Raw genomic sequence first — 16,840 nt, 5'->3', positions numbered from 1 at the left:
GGCGGCTGCAGTCTCTTTTTCGTCACCCATACGAAGCGACTGTGATACACCGAGTCGGATAAGCTCAGCTTTTGTAGCGAGAACAACACTACGCTACCGTGTCGAGGATTTCGCCGTGAGCTTGGGAGGCCGATAGTGCGCATGCGTGAAACCGGAGAGGAGCAGCAGGTGCGTGGCGCATGACGTCAGAGCTCGGCCGCCGCCGCGCCCGCTTGTGGGTTCGTGTGGATAAACTGCGTATATGCGGCTGTGTGTATGAAAGCTGAGGTGATGCGACTCCGTGTATCACAATCGCTTCGTATGGGTGAAGAACAGGCAACACCAGCCGCCGCTATGCTGCACTACTGTCAGGAGAAGATCAATTCTTCGGATACTTCTTCAATGCTTAACAAATAGTCACAACATGCTCGATAGCATGCGTAACCAAGAGGGAAATGCAGCGTTCACTACGTATATCCTGACATAGCTGAGCTGAGCCACTGCCAATTTTATTACACACAGTCGCACGTACGCAGTTTATCACACGCCCCACACGCGGTCGCAGCCGCGGCCGCAGCCATGGCTGAGCTCTGACGTCACGCGGCGCCACCTGCTGCTCTTCTCCGGTTGCCGCGCATGCGAATTCATGCGCGGCGCCGGCGGGCGTAGTCGGACCGGCGCGGCTCCTCGCGCGGAGACGGCGGCGAACTGTGACGTCATTCGCCGTGCACCTGCTGCTCCTCTGCGGTTTCACGCATGCGCACTATCAGCCTCCCAGGCTCCTGGCGAAATGCTCGACTGGGTAGCGTAGTATAGCCCTCGCTACAAAAAAATATGTTTTCTTGCAAAAACCTCTGCGCCTCAGTGTGAAGATTAAGGAAGCGCAGGCAGCAAGCGGTGAATGTAGACGAGCGCTTAAACCGCGGTGCTCCTGCATATATGTGCAGCATTACCAGAGAAGATTCTGTCTCTGCTCTGTACCAGTGACACCTCGCCACAGCAGCAGTGGGCTGTTACTGTAGCACTACTTCCAAAGAAGACGGGACCTGTGAGTTGGCCATGGTTTGGTGCATGTCCAATCAGGAAAAAAACTAATCCAAGTTTATCTCAAGCGGCTTTGGGTAACGCGACGAAAAAGACGAAGCTGGCAGTGGCGCGGCACGGTGCGCTCGCGCTAGGCCAGCGGCCATTAAATCATCTCATTTCCATCACTAATCTCACCTCATTCTTCGACTAGCCACCACATAAAAATGTGTCAGTCAATGTCCCGTCGGCAGGCTTGAATTTTTTTGTTGCTAACGTTCTTGCTCGCGTCAAAAGCGCTTCCCATTGGCTTTTTGTGGCAGTTTTCACAGCTCGATGAAGGTGATGAAAACACTCTGAAAGACAGATTTACTACTCTTTGGAATACTCGACCATTACTTCATTATTTTCATAACAATAGGGTATGATATTCAATATCCAAAACTTTTGCCTAAGAATGTTGGGGATGTTAAGTAGGGCAGACTTCAGTTCTTTAAGCAATAACTGATACTGGTGACGCCACACCTAAATAAGGCATATGCTGCAGTACACTGACAGTGACGAAGAGACTTCACTTCAAAAAATATTTTTTTTTATGCGAAATCTGCTCCAGAAAATTATTGTTGTGTAAAAAGGTGCAGAAAGATGTCCCAAAGTGAAGCTTCCATAGAATCGCGTGTTACAAAATGCCTAACACAATGACAAAAGAAATGGCAGAATTGCGATGGTATAATTGTTATAATGCATGAACAAACATCTAAAAGATCAATGGTATAACCAATTAAAAATTAAAAAAAATTTGTACAAGAATGCAGCAATCACTTTTCTAACAAATATGCTTTTAATCTTTTCTTGCGCACGAGGTGACAAACGCATTCTTTACACCTTCGCGTTGTTCCTCCACACCTAGACTGACCAAGGACCCGCCGCTTTATCTACAGGAGGAGATATGGCACAATCTTTCAGCGAGCGCCTGCCAGCTAGGATGGACCTGAAAACACTCGAACGCCGCTCTAATCTGATGAACGCACAAGGGTATCACATTACCTACAACGTAAGTTGGCCGCAACGTCCGGGTGTGTGTTATACTGGTCACTACAGGCAGCCCGAATGTACGCTGGGGGGGGAAGTTTACCCAACACCGCTGTCTCTACTACACACCACAATGTGAGGCGTCTTGATGACGTCGAAATAGGCAGCCGGAGTTTATTGCTACTAAACGTTCTCCTCACTACTAAAGACGAGTGCTGTCGGTTTATATCAAGTACAAATACTCCGTGGCACTGTTCAACTTTATTTGTCAACGTGCACCTTAATGTTGCCAAATATATTGTTGAGGCTGGCTGAAGCAATTTTTAATACCCATGAATATTGGCGAGGCATGGACGTACGGCATTAAAGGTGCACTGAAGACTAATCTGGGGCGCTATGCCGGAAGGCACGAGTTTGGCGCTCGCCCGAGTTTCATCCGAGTTTGCGATGACGGCAGTCAGTGAACGAAGATAGCGCGGAACGTGCGCAGGCAGCGGACAATAAAATGTAGAGATAAAGCCACGTAAAGGCGATACAAGCGCACCCTGCGCGCCTGTTTCACACTTCAAACACAATACACTGCGCAATACCAGGCCGCAGCGCTACCTGAAGTTATCAGCGCCATATCAGCAATCGCGAAATCGTGACTTCTCTGCTATCTATCTGCACACTCGCCGCTAGCTGTTTGACACGCCTTTTCGGGCGCGTCAAAGGCGTGTCTTCTCTTTCAGGCTCTATCTGTCTCTCCATTTCCGAAGACGAACAGTGCGCACTAGGTGCATTCTTGTATCAACCCTTTCTCTTCGCTCGAATACGTTAAAAGGCAACAGATATTATTATGAACATTTTGTTCATTTCCAAATGTATTTTAAAATTTGCATCCAATGAAGCGTTGTTGAAAAGCATAGCTTAGGAAATTAAGAAAGATTTGACCCTTTCTGCCGCTAGAGGCGATAGTGAGGCCATTGCTTGCAGCGTGGCTTGCATACGAACTAGAGCGGCAGCCCACCGTGTCGAAAACGAGAGAGCTCCTGCGCTGAAACGCCGCCGGTAGCGCTGCCTTCGACTGGGAAGACTGGGCAACTACTACACGCTGAATCTGTCTTATTTTTCGGCCATTGAATATATTTTCTTGTGTCGTATATCAGAATATAACAGTCATGCATCTTCTGGCTTGCATAATAAACAAAAGCAAAAAACTGAACTTCACTGCACCCCCGTGTCACTGCTGCTCTCTGCAGTTACCTCAGGTGGAGCTCTCCGCTGCTACGACCGCTGCCGCACCCCGCTATGGCCAACCATTGCTTTTAGTACGCTCTTGCCCAATCTCAGCGGTAGAAATTGGCCGTGCGAGCGGCTGTGATGTGGTGTGAGAAAAAAAAATTGCTGTTTGGCGGTATTCAGTGATTCATTACGTATGCCTGTTGTGTGTGACGCCTCTTTAGTGCACTGCGGATGCGAAGAGCGTGCTACCCAGCGACACAACTCATCCTATGTCATCAGACGCTGACTAAAAGCTGTGAAGGGGGTGGCGCGCGTATCTCCGTAGTATTTGTTAACGTCGCGCACTTCAAGGTTTTGCGGACTGGTTTGGTCCCTAACGTCGATCGCCGTTGTATACCGCAGGGACATCGCATTAATATCATTTGGGCAGGTGAGGGATCTTGTTTGTGATAATGAAATCGGACTTATAACAGAGAAAGGTGTTACGGTTGTGAAGTACGCAGTGCTTGCGTGCTGGAAAGTACAAACACTTTATTGCACTGGGTCTGGAGCAGCGATCGTTTGTCGATCCCAGATGTGTTTGACACGTTGATGCTGAGCTTTATCACCGATGAAAGGACGGCCAAGCCAAACACCTGTGATGCGATGTTGTTGGAGTAGGACGTGCTCAAAGCACCGTTTCTTCGTCGTGCTCCGTGTTTGACGCCTTGCAAGCAGGTGTGACGCGCCTTCAGCGTTGTGCTGTGTCTTACATGGTTGCAACAGGCTATAGTGTTGTGCAATCTTGGTATGCGAGCGAAGAAATCGGCGGCTTTCGCCACGTTGCTTGTCCTTCCCAAAGGTGCTTAGATTTATCAGCGATGACGTCCGTTTTGCCTGTTATATTTCGATGGTCAACATCGTCGATGTCTGTCAGCAATCAGCACAGCCGCGCAGCATACCTGTAGCCGGGAGGGATGTTGGGAGTGGCCCACCCATAGCGCGTACGCCTATAATTTATGTACGGCACACCGGGGGCGTGACCAATGGTTTTGACTGACAGGTGAACTCGGAGCTAAACTCGTGAACGGTGAAGTGCCCCGAATTCATCTCGGGACTGTCATGGCGGCAGCAGCAGCAGCCTGGGTAATCGCTTCCTCTGACGGCAAATGTCAGTACGGCCAGGTGGACCCGTTTACTGCCTTGGCCGACGACGAATTCCAGCGACATTTTCGCCTCTCCAAAAAATCGGTACGATGGTTGTGTAAATAGTTAGGCGACGACCCACGCCTGCGGAGAGTGCGTACCGGGCTTCGTTCGCTTTCGGTCGAAGAGCAAGTTCTCTGCGCCCTCCGGTTCTTCGCGACCGGGAGCTTCCAGGGGAGCGTCGGCGCAGACCGCTTTATTGGACGCCACCAAAGCACTGTGAGCCGCTGTGTGAGGGACGTCTCCGACGCTCTTATCGACGCGGCTGTGCAGAAGCGGTGGCTCGCTTTGCCCACGACTGCGGCCGAGCGGGCGTATGTTGAGGAGCGTTTCCTTCTGCGCGGCGGCATCACAGATGTCGTGGGATGCGTCCACGGGACCTACATTGGCGTAAAGGCCCCTTCGAAGTCCAGCCCTGACATGGTGAAGGCCAACTATTTAACGAAGAAGGCACATTATGCATTGAACATTGCAATCAGTAAAAAATAATTGTTCTCGCCAAGTCCTTTGGGCTACTCTACAGCACAGTGCCAAAGTCGGTCCCGGACTCTTTTGGCGAAGACTGGATCAGCCGCTAACCGGTTCCACAGAACAATTCATAACATGCCAGGTACCTTAAGAGAGGCCCACAAAAAAAAAAAAGTGGGCTCCTCGGCAACGGCGAAATCGAAAGTTGCAGATGGCCACTTGTTAATCGGGCCACTGCAGAGCACTCACCACTGTGCTAATTAATTAAATCCGACGAATGAATGTCATCTTTCGCACAAACCTCTCACTTGCATTTAAAAAGTATAGTCACAATGCTGCAGAATCGGGAAGATAACCGCCACTGGTGACCAAAAGCCGATGCGAGCTCAATGACAACGAATTTAGGACAGCTCACATTAACGCGGTATGCATGAAATGAACAGATGCATGCAGTTCATTTCAGAACACGGCATAATATTCAAGCGATTCTGTACAAAACGAGTTTTCTCATTCAAGTCACGCGAAATTCAACTTGCGATGAAAAAAAAATGTTAGATAATAACTTTCACCATGCGGGATTTGAACCTACGCGATCCCATTGCCTGTCGACTCTCCGGAGCGACGCGTTAGACCACACGGCCACAGAACAGCGCGGAGTGACACACCTCTATTTTTTTTTTTTGCGGACTATATTTCCGTAGCCTTCACAGCGTTGCACATGTACCTCGTCGCCATTGGCGGTCAGCTGATGACGGGCGTTGGTAGCGTTCCCTCGCGGTACAAAGCAAAATTTAATAATGCATAAATCACTCCAAAGCGCTTTAAATCAAAATCTTGAACACTATAAAATACTTATAAAATTGTATTAAGTGCATTATAAAATTCAACAAAACTCGTTTGTCTAATTGCACACGCAGTGCACTTGGTGGAGCGACACACAAATGAAATGTGCACCGGCGGTTGGCTCACGTGACCCGTTCTTTGTAGACCGCCCAAGAAGCCGATGCGGTGGCGCCGATGTGATGATAAAGCACGGAATATATCCAGATAACCCAATGAAGTTTGAGGCGTGGCGAGGGTGGGATTTTGTCTTGCTACCATTAGTTCACTCATCTGAGGGCGTCGCCAGAGCTCGGGAAGATTCCGAGTTTCAGCAAACTCGGGCCTTCCAGCATAGCGGCCCTGAACTCGTATTTTTACCGCCGGAACTCAATCTACACGTTCAGAGCGTTCTCACAAACTTCGAATCTGCACTGTACTGCCGATATCCGTAACTTAAACCTCATTAAACGTCCCAGCTCCCGCTTTTTTTTTAAGTCCCCGCAGACGGTGGGAGGAATAAACCAACCTTTCAATCAGTCCCATGGCGGCTTGCCGCCCTGCCATCGGCGGAGTGATACGTAGTGATCGGCGAAAGCAGAGAGTCAACATGTACAGAGGGCAAAACGCATGCCTAGAACAACCAAACTGTGTGTTTTGCCGCTGCCAAAGCCGCTGCGACCAAGAAGGCAAAAATTGACGATTAAACTCTATGAGTTTAACTGCCCATGTTTGCATCCAGACCATTTTTAACCAAATCTTATCTCTAGCTATCGCGTGTTGAGCCCGAAACACGCTCGGAACGTGTTCTAGACATGCGTTTTGCCCTCTGTACTTTTATTTCCGTGTGCCTAATTTGCAGCTCTGTAGTCTCTGGCTAGATCTATTTATTCACGGGAACCTAAAAAAAAAAACAAAGTAAAAGCGGTCGCAAAGCCGCCAAGCGACTGCCTCACAGGCACTCCATGCGTTGGTAGACTCCTCCCATCGTCTTCGGGGAGTTAAAAAAAAAGATGGGAGCCGACGTTAATCCGATTTAAATTAATGAAATCTGCCTCGCAGGACAATAACTCGAAGTTTCTAAGGACGCGCGAAATGCGTAGATCGAATTCCTACGGCAAAAAGACGAGTTCAGATTCCTCTTAATTCAGTGCACCTTTATGAACACCAGACAAACGTGTTCCTTGCTGTTAACGCGCGTCATTCAGTTCGAGCAGATGTTGATGGCTTCGCCTGCCTATTTTCCATGCAAAAATATAGTATGACACAACATAAGAAATCTGCACTTCGTAACATTGGTCGCGGTCCCCGAGTTCCTGTAATACTTAGCTGGCCTGTTGCCACAGATAATAAAATTAGATTTTTAAATTTGACTTTGCATGCCTGTGGCTTGTCTAGAACAAAACGACAACGCAACACAACAATAACTCGTGCTTAACATCTTGTTTGGTAACAAGAAAGTCTTTTACAAAGGTCTTCAGTTTGTGACAGAGAAATTCGTTTCGGCGGCCCTTAAAGTTCGCGGAGCTTCACTCCATTCTTCATTTATATCCGATATCGTAAAACATTTTGTTTTTTTCTAGTGGTTATAATTACGTGGAATAATATCCAACAACAGTCAGTAAAACTTCTGGCCCATTACATGGAATGTCATGAAGCTTTAAAATATAGGATTCTTTAAACTTCTTGCTTAAATATATGCCCAAGGAAATATAGTTTTCACTACATAAATATATACTGCATTTTTTTACTAGTTACATGCAGTGGAAATGTTGCTTTCCGAGTATGCTTTGATGGTTTACGGTTTATGGGATTTTAACGTCCGAAAGCGACTCAAGCTAAGGGGACGCCGTAGTGATGGGCTCCGGAAATTTCGCCCACCTGGTGGTCTACAACATGCAGTGGCATGTCAAAACACATGAGCCTCTAGAATTTCGTGTCCTTCGAAATTCGATCACCGCGGCCGGGACCTGCATTACTTTCGAGGGCGCAAGTATTTTGGCACGATGTAGCCAAGTATTGTTGAGGCACAGCGCCGAGGATCAACGCGTTTCCGAAATTCTAAGAACTCCTACCGCTTTTATTGACGACCGCCTACAAAGCGCTAATTGCTACATGCAGTGGAAATGTTCCTTTCCGAGCATGCTTTGACGGTTTACGGTTTATGGGATTTTAACGTCCCAAAGCGACTCAGGCTAAGGGGACGCCGTAGTGATGGGCTCCGGAAATTTCGCCCACTTGGGGATCTACAATATTCACTGGCATGTCAAAGATAATTATTTAAAATCTCTTACACAGCCTGCTCCTTAAGACAATTCACAGGCTTTCTGGCTTCCGCTAACATTGGTAGTACTATGGCGCCAAAAGCCAAACTCTAAAAGAAAACCTTTTTTTTGGAATTTCTTCTCTCCCGTGAAGCACCTGGTATATGAAGATGGAGGTACACATAAACGACCTCAGCCTTCAACATTAAAAGTGATTAAATAGTCTTCATACAGCCCGTCAGCCAAGGTGACAACCTCTTACAGTGCTTTTCACTGCACCCTTACAGCAGGTGCTGACCTAGTTGGATTTAAAAAAAAATAGAAATAAAGGTCCTGAAAGACAACTTAGTAAACTCCCCTTTTTCTTATGGCTGTTAAGAAACTGGGAGCAGCAAAAAATGTCCTCAGGAGAAACATCCCCGGAAGATACGTAGTAGGAAAAAATGTCCCCGGAACATACATCGCCGGAAAAAACCTCCCGATTTGCGAAGTAGGTAAAAAAGACACCAGACGGGTGACATCGAACGTATCATAAGCAGCCGTAATTTGATCATCCGGCCGCCTTTGTTCCACCTGCAAACAGCTTGAATCCGCCACATGCGACCCATACATGCATGCGAGTTGCATACATGCACACATGCATGCAACTCGCATGCATGTATTGGTCGCATGTGGCGCATACAAGTTGCTTGTCGGTGGAACAAGTCACTGACCCGTAAACGCAACCGCATGGTCAGAGCAACGCAAGTGCGGCAGTGATTTATCGCTCAACGCTTGGAAGGCTTGCAAAAAAAACACATGGTGAGAAGGACATCTCGATACTCAAGCTGGTTAGAAGCCTGGTAGTCAGCCGAGTGACATACAGCCTCCTCTACTACAATCCTACTACAATCCCTTCAAGAGTGAGGAACAACAGGCGGACGTGATCCTACGCAAAGCCTACAAAACCGCACTCCACCTTCCTCACAGCACATCAACCGAAAAGCTCCTAGCCCTAGGACTACACAACACTTTCGATAATTTGGGAGAGGCACAACTAGTCTGCCAACTGCGCAGACTACAGCAGACCTCACCTGGCAGGGAGGTCCTAAAGAAACGGCCGCGCCGATCAAATTCAAGAGATACAGAGGACGGAAACAATCCCGGACGAATATCGCAAAACACTAAAAGTAACGCCCATACCCAGGAACATGGATCCCAACCTGCACAAAGCACGCAGAGAGGCAAGGGCTGAATACCTACAAAAGACATTAGCACCCCAAGAAACGACGGTATACGTGGACGCAGCCACATACACCAGAACAGCGGGGCAGCACAACAGCAATGCGGTAACAACAGTGATTGACTCGACCCTACGCGAGATCACCAGCGCATCACTAGAACACTGTACGATAGTCGAGGCCGAAGAAGCGGCCGTCGCTCTAGCGGCAGCAGAGGGCTATCGATCTAAACGGTCTCTAACAATCCTTACAGATTCACAAACAGCGTGCCGCAACTACCTACGCGGCAGAATAGGGCACAGAGCGCTCCGCATACTCCGCTCTGGGGGCCACATAACACAACGGCAACCAAACGAAGAACGAATCAGGCATACGATAGTATGGACGCCGGGACACGCGGGAGTAACAGGGAACCAAGAGGCGGACAGGATAGCGCGAGGGTACACTTATTACCGAGCATCCAAAGTAGCCGACCTCGAGGGGAACGAACCTGTACCCCAAGAATATTCGGCGATACTAAATTATTACAAGGGCTGCAGAAAGCGGTATCCACCACCGGACAACTCCCTTAGCAGAGAAGACTCTGTCGCCTGGAGGCAGCTACAAACGGGCTCGTACCCGAACCTACACGTACTCAACAAAATGTATCCCACACAATACACTGACAAATGCCCTTGGTGCCAAGAACTACCCACGCTGTACCACATAACGTGGGCATGCCAGAGGATAAGCATGGTACCAGTTATAACAAACCCGAGTGCGGAGCAATGGGAGGGAGTGCTCTCCAGCGATCGCCGAGTCGATCATGAAGGTCTGATTCGGCGAGCACATCTGGCAGCAGCTTCCAGCGGAGCCCTGGACTAAGGGCAGTCGACCTTTGTACAAGCAGATGGACGAAGCCATCTGACAGCAGCAGAAGAAAAGCAAATCTAGAGCTTAGTAAAGTTGTTCACTCACTCACACTCGATACACCTACTAAATACAAGCTAAATTGTATTTGTTTTCACCCAGCAGCTCCTTTCCTTTTACTGTCATCGCATTTTGTTGATTTTATGTTACATCATCATTTTAACCATGATATAAAAGCTTGGTCTGTGCTTCTTCTGGTCAAGTTGTAACACTGGAAGCAACGACGATTACATATGTTGGCACGGAAGCAACTAAACAACGAACAGATACGGGGCGTTCATGAAGAACGATGATGGCGGCGAAACGGAAGTGGTCCAGAGCAGGTGCGTCTCTGGATCGTTCGGCGCTTCTGCGACGTCACCTTCAGAAGTGGTTTTCCTTTGCATGACCTGGACTGCATGACCATGGCGCGGTCTTATATACAAAAAAATACTTCATGCTTACATCGATTCTCAAATCCAAAGACGAAAAAATGAGGGCAATTTTCCGTCAAGTTGGTTCCAGAGGAAATTTTTTTCTTCACTTTAGGACATTTTTTCCTAGACGGTGCTTCCTCAGGGGACCTTTTTCCAGGGGCCTTTTTTCCGGGGATGTATGCAGGGACTTTTTTTTCGGGGACGTTTCTTCCCACACCCAAAGAAACTTAGGGAAAGCATTGCAGCTTATGGTCGAAAAAACTAGCTAGAATTTGAACATTGAAACTAAAAATTAACATGAAAAAACTAAAGTAACGTTAATGATCTGCAAAGAGAAAATTCGGGGCCGAGAGAGATAAAAGAAGTCAGAGAAAATATGGGGCCGGTTTGGAAGAGGTTCATGGATGAAATATGGCTTTATTTCTGACTTTCGGTTTTCTTCCAGTTCCGGCTAGACCCACTACCGCTAAACCCACTCAAAGAGCTTGTTTCCAGATCAATTCCCATAGTCGTGGCTGCAAAAAATCCCACATATTAAAATCGGAGAGGAGTGTCCAAGCTCGCAATGGTTGAGAATTTCCTCCTATCCAACAAAACACATGCGCTGAAAAAATGCTTAAGTGAGAGGCGCTGTAGCCTGAAAAAACGGCCCACCCACCACCGGCATGTGGTTGTCTATTCTTCTGCATTCTTACAAATTAGCTTTAAGCGATAAACTAATTACGCTATTATTTTTGATTATTCAGCACCTCAAATTAAAAAAAAAACATCCCCTATGCTTCTTTGCTGTAGTGGCTGTAGAATTTCTTTTCTCTTCACTTCTCTGTTTAATAGTTTAACGACGCCTTCGACTCTGGCAGTCTTAATGCCATGGGTAGGATATGAGAGCTCGTTCACACTCTTTCCGCACACAGCGCTTGATCATATCCTACGCAGCACCCGCAGTAATACAGAAGTTACATTGTCCGCCGCTATGGATGAGGATGGCGCTGGTGAACACTCAAGATTCGGTTAACGCACACATAAATAGCGCGAAAGCAGAAGAAAGCAGAAGCACAAGTTGGCAGAGGACCGGAGGCGAAATTCGGAGGTCGCGGGTGGGGAGCCCTGTGGTTACCTTTTCTTCTGCTTTCTTACCTATTATCTCTAAGCGATAAATTAATTACAATGCTAATTCCTAATTATTTCACTTCGCAAAATTAGAAACAACAATTCAATATGCTCCTTGGTTTCAGTGGCTGTTGCCTTCCGTCATGGATGTCTCAACAAGAACCTCTTTTCCCTACACTTTTCTCCAGCCCGTCTCGTATGTCAGTTTGGCGCTTTGAACAGTCGCTAAAGGCAATCGTTCTGCATTCTGTAAATTAGACTTCTGTGGGTTTTTTTTTTGTTTTTATGTTTAACTCTCCGCTGCTGCTTCACGCAAGGTATCAAAGCAAAAGGTCGGTTTCAATTAACTGTAACAAGCTGCTAATTTTGGTATTGTTTCGTGTCTTCTTGCATTGCATTAATTTAGGGATTTATTTCAAAGAAGATTGCAAAAGGAGGAAAACTATGTTTTCTGGCCGTGGCATCTGCTATCGCAGCCAGATGTACCTGAGCTGCGGCCTAAGGAAATTAAACGGAGTGTCTGGGGAAAGAAAAGAGAGGAGGCGAAGCGAGAAAGAAATCTCGACAACGAATGTTCGACATTGCTGTTTTGGTACAGTCGGATACAACTGAAGAAGTAAGCGGCTTTTCCCCGTCAGAAGACAGCCTTCCAGCTAATCTTGTTGGCCGATTTTTATGACCTTGCTAGGGTGACAATGTAGGGAGTGGCAGATGAAAGGGGATACTCCCCTCCCTCCATTATAAGGATAGTTCCCTCCCGCTCCCTGCATTGTCACACTAGCGGGCCATGAGAAGAAGCTGACGCCATGGGCACATCGTGTACTGGATCGAAACCCACAGGTGTAGGTGATGATGACTTCAAAAAAACAGGGCCAGAAGTTGGGCTTCTACTGCACCAGGCGTATTCTGGCTGCCTGACGGCGGAACTTATCTCTGATCCGTCAAGGCAACAGTTGTCTGAGGCCCTTTTCCCAAGCATAACAACCTAGAACAACCGAGCACCAGGCCAGCGGAAATCTTGTACTCATTAAAGAAAGCGCTGGATACCCGGCGCCACGGGGGATCGAACCCAGCAAGCACCTCCAGAATGCGAGGTGGATGCTATACCACAAGGCCACCGCTTCTTTCTTTTTTCTTCAACATGGTATTTATTACAGTGATGTAATGTTCTATGTACATGAACTATATACAAGCCACTATGAAAACAGTGTTAAGCAATACATATTGAAAAGACCATGCACTAGAAAAGGGGCAAAGCAGAGCACATCACTAATAGTGAGTGCCACTCCGGTTCGTACTCAGTCTGGGCATACACGTCTCTTAGATGAACAACCATTCGACTGAAGTGATCCTTTGTAGACACAACAGGTTCACAATCATGCGGGTTTTCCAGAGGCTGTGCAGTCCAATCAAAAAGAACATGTCCAGGGGTTCATCAACAAATGGCAGCGCAGTGAGATAGCGAACTGAATGTGGAGTCAGATGAAATCTTTCTTTAAATGTGTGTTGCAGGATATCCCAGAAGAGTACTGCATCTTTGCAACTGATGCAACAATGCTCCATTGTTTCTGGTTCATCACAAAGGCGGCAATTAACGGTAGACACAAAAATGCCCTTTTTCTCTAACCATGTTCTAACGGGCAACGTACCGGTGTGTAACTTAAAGAAAAAGGTCTTTGTACACGGCGAGACTGGCATCTTGCGTACTCTTTTGAGTACGTCATGCCCCGGTAAACCAAAATACAGAGAGCGGTACATGGGCGGAGGGAAGAGCATACTAATCAAATCCTTATACAACTTTTTCCTCGACACTAAAAAAAAGGAACTCAGGAGAAAAATGAACAAGTAGGAAACGGACAGCCAAATACACCTCTTGCATTATGCCCCACAAACACGGACGGTCACAAACATTGGAAGACACAATGAGGTTGGGTAAAACATGAACTAAATTTGTGTTTGCAGGAATGAACGTACTATTGGGTGTGTAGTGTCACGGAAAAACATGAAACGTGACACTATCTGTCGGACATAGAGGTGAACTAGACCAAGGACGCCAGCGCTTACAGGCCGAAAAAGGTTATCACGCCTCATGGATTCAAAAGACGAATCCCACGCAAAAGTAGCGAAAACCCTGTGAAAACGCTGGATAGGCAGTCTTGCGCAATGAATAATTTGCAGTACATAATATATTTTAGTGGCGAGAAACAGATTACAGGCGGTCGCCCTGCCAAAAATTGAGAGGCCATGGGGGACAAACGTTTGAGCATAGCGCTGAAGAGTTGACACGCCGTCTTTCCAATAATGTGCGCTATGCTTATAGGCACTCAAAGGGACGCCAAGGTACTTTGTTGGCCTGCATGTCCATGTTATACCAGCATATTCAGCAGGTGTCGAACCACAGCTACCAAACCAAAGACCGCAACTCTTAGAGCGATTACTCCGACTTCCTGACACCGAACCAAAGTCCTCCGTTAAACGAATAACCTCATCCACGCTTGGCTTATCAGTACAAAAAAACGCAAGGTCCCCTGCATAAGCCAATACCTTCAGTTCGTTGCCCATTATTCGGAAACCATTGACAGCTCTACTGTTTATAACACTTATGTAAAGTGGCTCCAAGTATAATGCGAACAGGAGCGGAGACAGTGGGCACCCTTGTTTCACCGAAGACTGAATTGGGACTGGTTGCTAGAGACAGCCATTAACAATCAAGCGCGTGGTACAGTATTTGTAACAAAGGCGTATGCCAGTAGAAAGTAGTGAACCGAGATTGACGTGATTTAAAAGTGCAAAAAGAAATGAATGGCACACTCGATCAAATGCCTTTGCCAGGTCAATTTGCAGCATTGCTAATTGTTCTTGAGCGTCACTGCAATACTGCAACACCGTACGCGCTACATGTAGGTTAGATTGTAGTGATCATTCCCGCAGGCCACCGCTTCTTGCAAGTTAGCTTCAGAGACAAACGCAACAAAATTTTTAGTAGATCTATTTTGGATACTCAAATAATAAAAAAAAATTGGCAGAGGCTCAGCTTGGTTAAGCCCGCAAATTGCGAAAGCAACTTCATCCGTTTCTTCAGCCCGCATTCACCGTGTCTACCGCCGCTCTGCGCCGACGACATGTTGTTGCGACATGATGGATGTCCAACATCCATGTCCAACTACCAGCAGAACCAAGCGCAGCCAGGTTTTATTGCTTTCGCAATCAGCCAGGCTTAACCAAGCTAAGCCGTCAGCCAATTTAGCAAGCCACTCTTCTTTCTGTTCCGGCGTTTCTTCCGCACGGCGTTTTCTTCTCTTGTGATTATATTGCTCCGCACTACTCATTTAAGAGCATCCATGAAACCACCCTCGTTTAAACTTGACTCTGAACTTGTAGATTCACCCGCAGCAAGCCGGCGTGCTCGCCATTCTGCAGCATGCGCACTTTGCTTCGCCAACCGTTCCCTTTCTTCTTCTGTTTCTTCGGCACGGCGTCGTCGCTTGGCCGCGGCGCACCGTTCCAGCCTCGCCTTGTACACATCCTCCGACATAGCGCAGCCGGAGCCCCGTTTTATCCCAGTCTAGCGAGCGCCCTCACTCGGCAGCTGCGCCGGAGCGAAGGATGAGCCTCCATCGATGAGACGAGTTGGGCCCCAGCTCTCCTCTTGTCGTGACGTCACGCGGTCACGTGGTAGCGCGCCGCACCTGCGCCGGAGCGAAGGATGAGCCTCCATCGATGAGACGAGTTGGGCCCCCAGCTCTCCTCTTGTCGTGACGTCACGCGGTCACGGGGTAGCGCGCCGCAGCTCCGCCGGAGCGAAGGATGAACCTCCATCGATGGCAGAAAAGTGCAAGCAGTATTGCTTTCGCAATAAAAAATGAAGCGAGTTACAAATATCTGGGTGTAACGCTTTCTGAAGATGGAACGACGCCTCCACACATACACAATATAGCAAGTAAGGCGGGAAGAGCTCTGAGCTTTCTGCAACTAACTTTAAAGAACGTTACTATGGAAGTGAAGCAGGCTGCGTATCAGGCTTATATGCGGCCGATATTACAATGTGTCTGCCCTGTGCGGGACCCGTTGCACTGTGTGCATTTGACGCAATTGAGCGTATACAATCTGTTGCTGCTCGGTTTGTTACGGAGAAGTTTAATCGCTTTCTCAGCGCTACCAATATGAAACGTGAATTGTACTCGTATCCGTTATATAGACGCCACAAAAAATTTGTAGTGGTGTAGCTCTGCTATGACAGTTCAAAGCCTACAACGCAACACACGCGGAGGAGATTGCCATTGCTCTGGCTCTCACGAATTCCAAGTCAAAACACATCATCACCTACTCGCGAGGGGCCTGTCGGAACTATGAGCTGGGATGGGCTCCCCCGCTTGCCTGGCGCATACTGGAATATAGCTGCCGATGCCAAGATCGAACTCCACGCAACCTGATTTGGGCCCCCGGTCACCAGGGGCTCCAGGGAAACGAACAGGCGATCAGGCCGCCCGCGTACTCTCTCTCCGGGCTATCTCCCTGTGCTTGGAAGCCTACTCCTAATCTGACAGCCTAGCTCTTACATTCAAACACATCACCGATTACTACAAAGAGGAACACCGGCGCTACCCGGCCCCTTATAAGGGACTGGATCACGCTGACGAGCGCCTTCTCATCAAAATTCTCAATAACACTGTACGGTGCCAGGCGGGTGCTTAAATATTTCAAAATATCCTTTGATGGCGCGTTCCAGTTCTGTGGGGAGGTGGCTGACACCTTCCATATGGTTTGGGCGTGTCAATAAAACCCATGAGACATGGGGGAGGCCTTTGGCCTGCAGTGGGCGTAGTCAGGCTGATGATGATGATGATCCCCCCCAATCCCAACCCCAACCCACCAGAGAGGACTGGGAGGCGGCCCTGATCCGCTGTCAAGACCTAAAGGCCCAAAAGGTCTTGGTTCAACGGATGCGGGCGGCGTTGCTTGCCAATGAGGCCCCGGAATGGGCGCTCCACCTAGTATATCCTGGCCTAGCTGAGTTGAGCCACTGCCATTTTTTCACAATCAAACGGGAATCACTGCTTCAAATTACTTACAGCAACCGCATTATGTTTGCTCTTGAAATGATTATAAATTGCAGATTCGTACGTACCAATGGAGGGCTGACTTGTTTAAACAATCATTTTTGCGTACCTTAAAAGATTGGAACGCACTA

The 16,840-nt window shown here is 47.9% G+C and overlaps 1 protein-coding gene across 1 annotated transcript in view; it reads left to right on the top strand.

The window, feature by feature from the left end:
* Positions 1-1,951: 1,951 nt before the first annotated feature.
* The window catches only part of LOC149366329 (uncharacterized), a 56,916-nt gene continuing 42,027 nt past the window's right edge, over positions 1,952-16,840 (top strand). The window contains exon 1 of the mRNA XM_089570285.1: positions 1,952-2,056. Within this exon, the coding sequence (XP_089426411.1) occupies positions 1,952-2,056 (105 nt within the window). The remainder of the gene's footprint in view (positions 2,057-16,840) is intronic.

This window comes from Amblyomma mixtum, chromosome 1 (assembly GCF_055824585.1).
Source record: "Amblyomma mixtum isolate Tamu chromosome 1, ASM5582458v1, whole genome shotgun sequence".
Classification (NCBI taxonomy): Eukaryota; Metazoa; Arthropoda; class Arachnida; order Ixodida; family Ixodidae; genus Amblyomma; species Amblyomma mixtum.
Note: the sequence above shows the minus strand (reverse complement) of the source record. Positions and strands in the feature narration are given on the sequence as shown.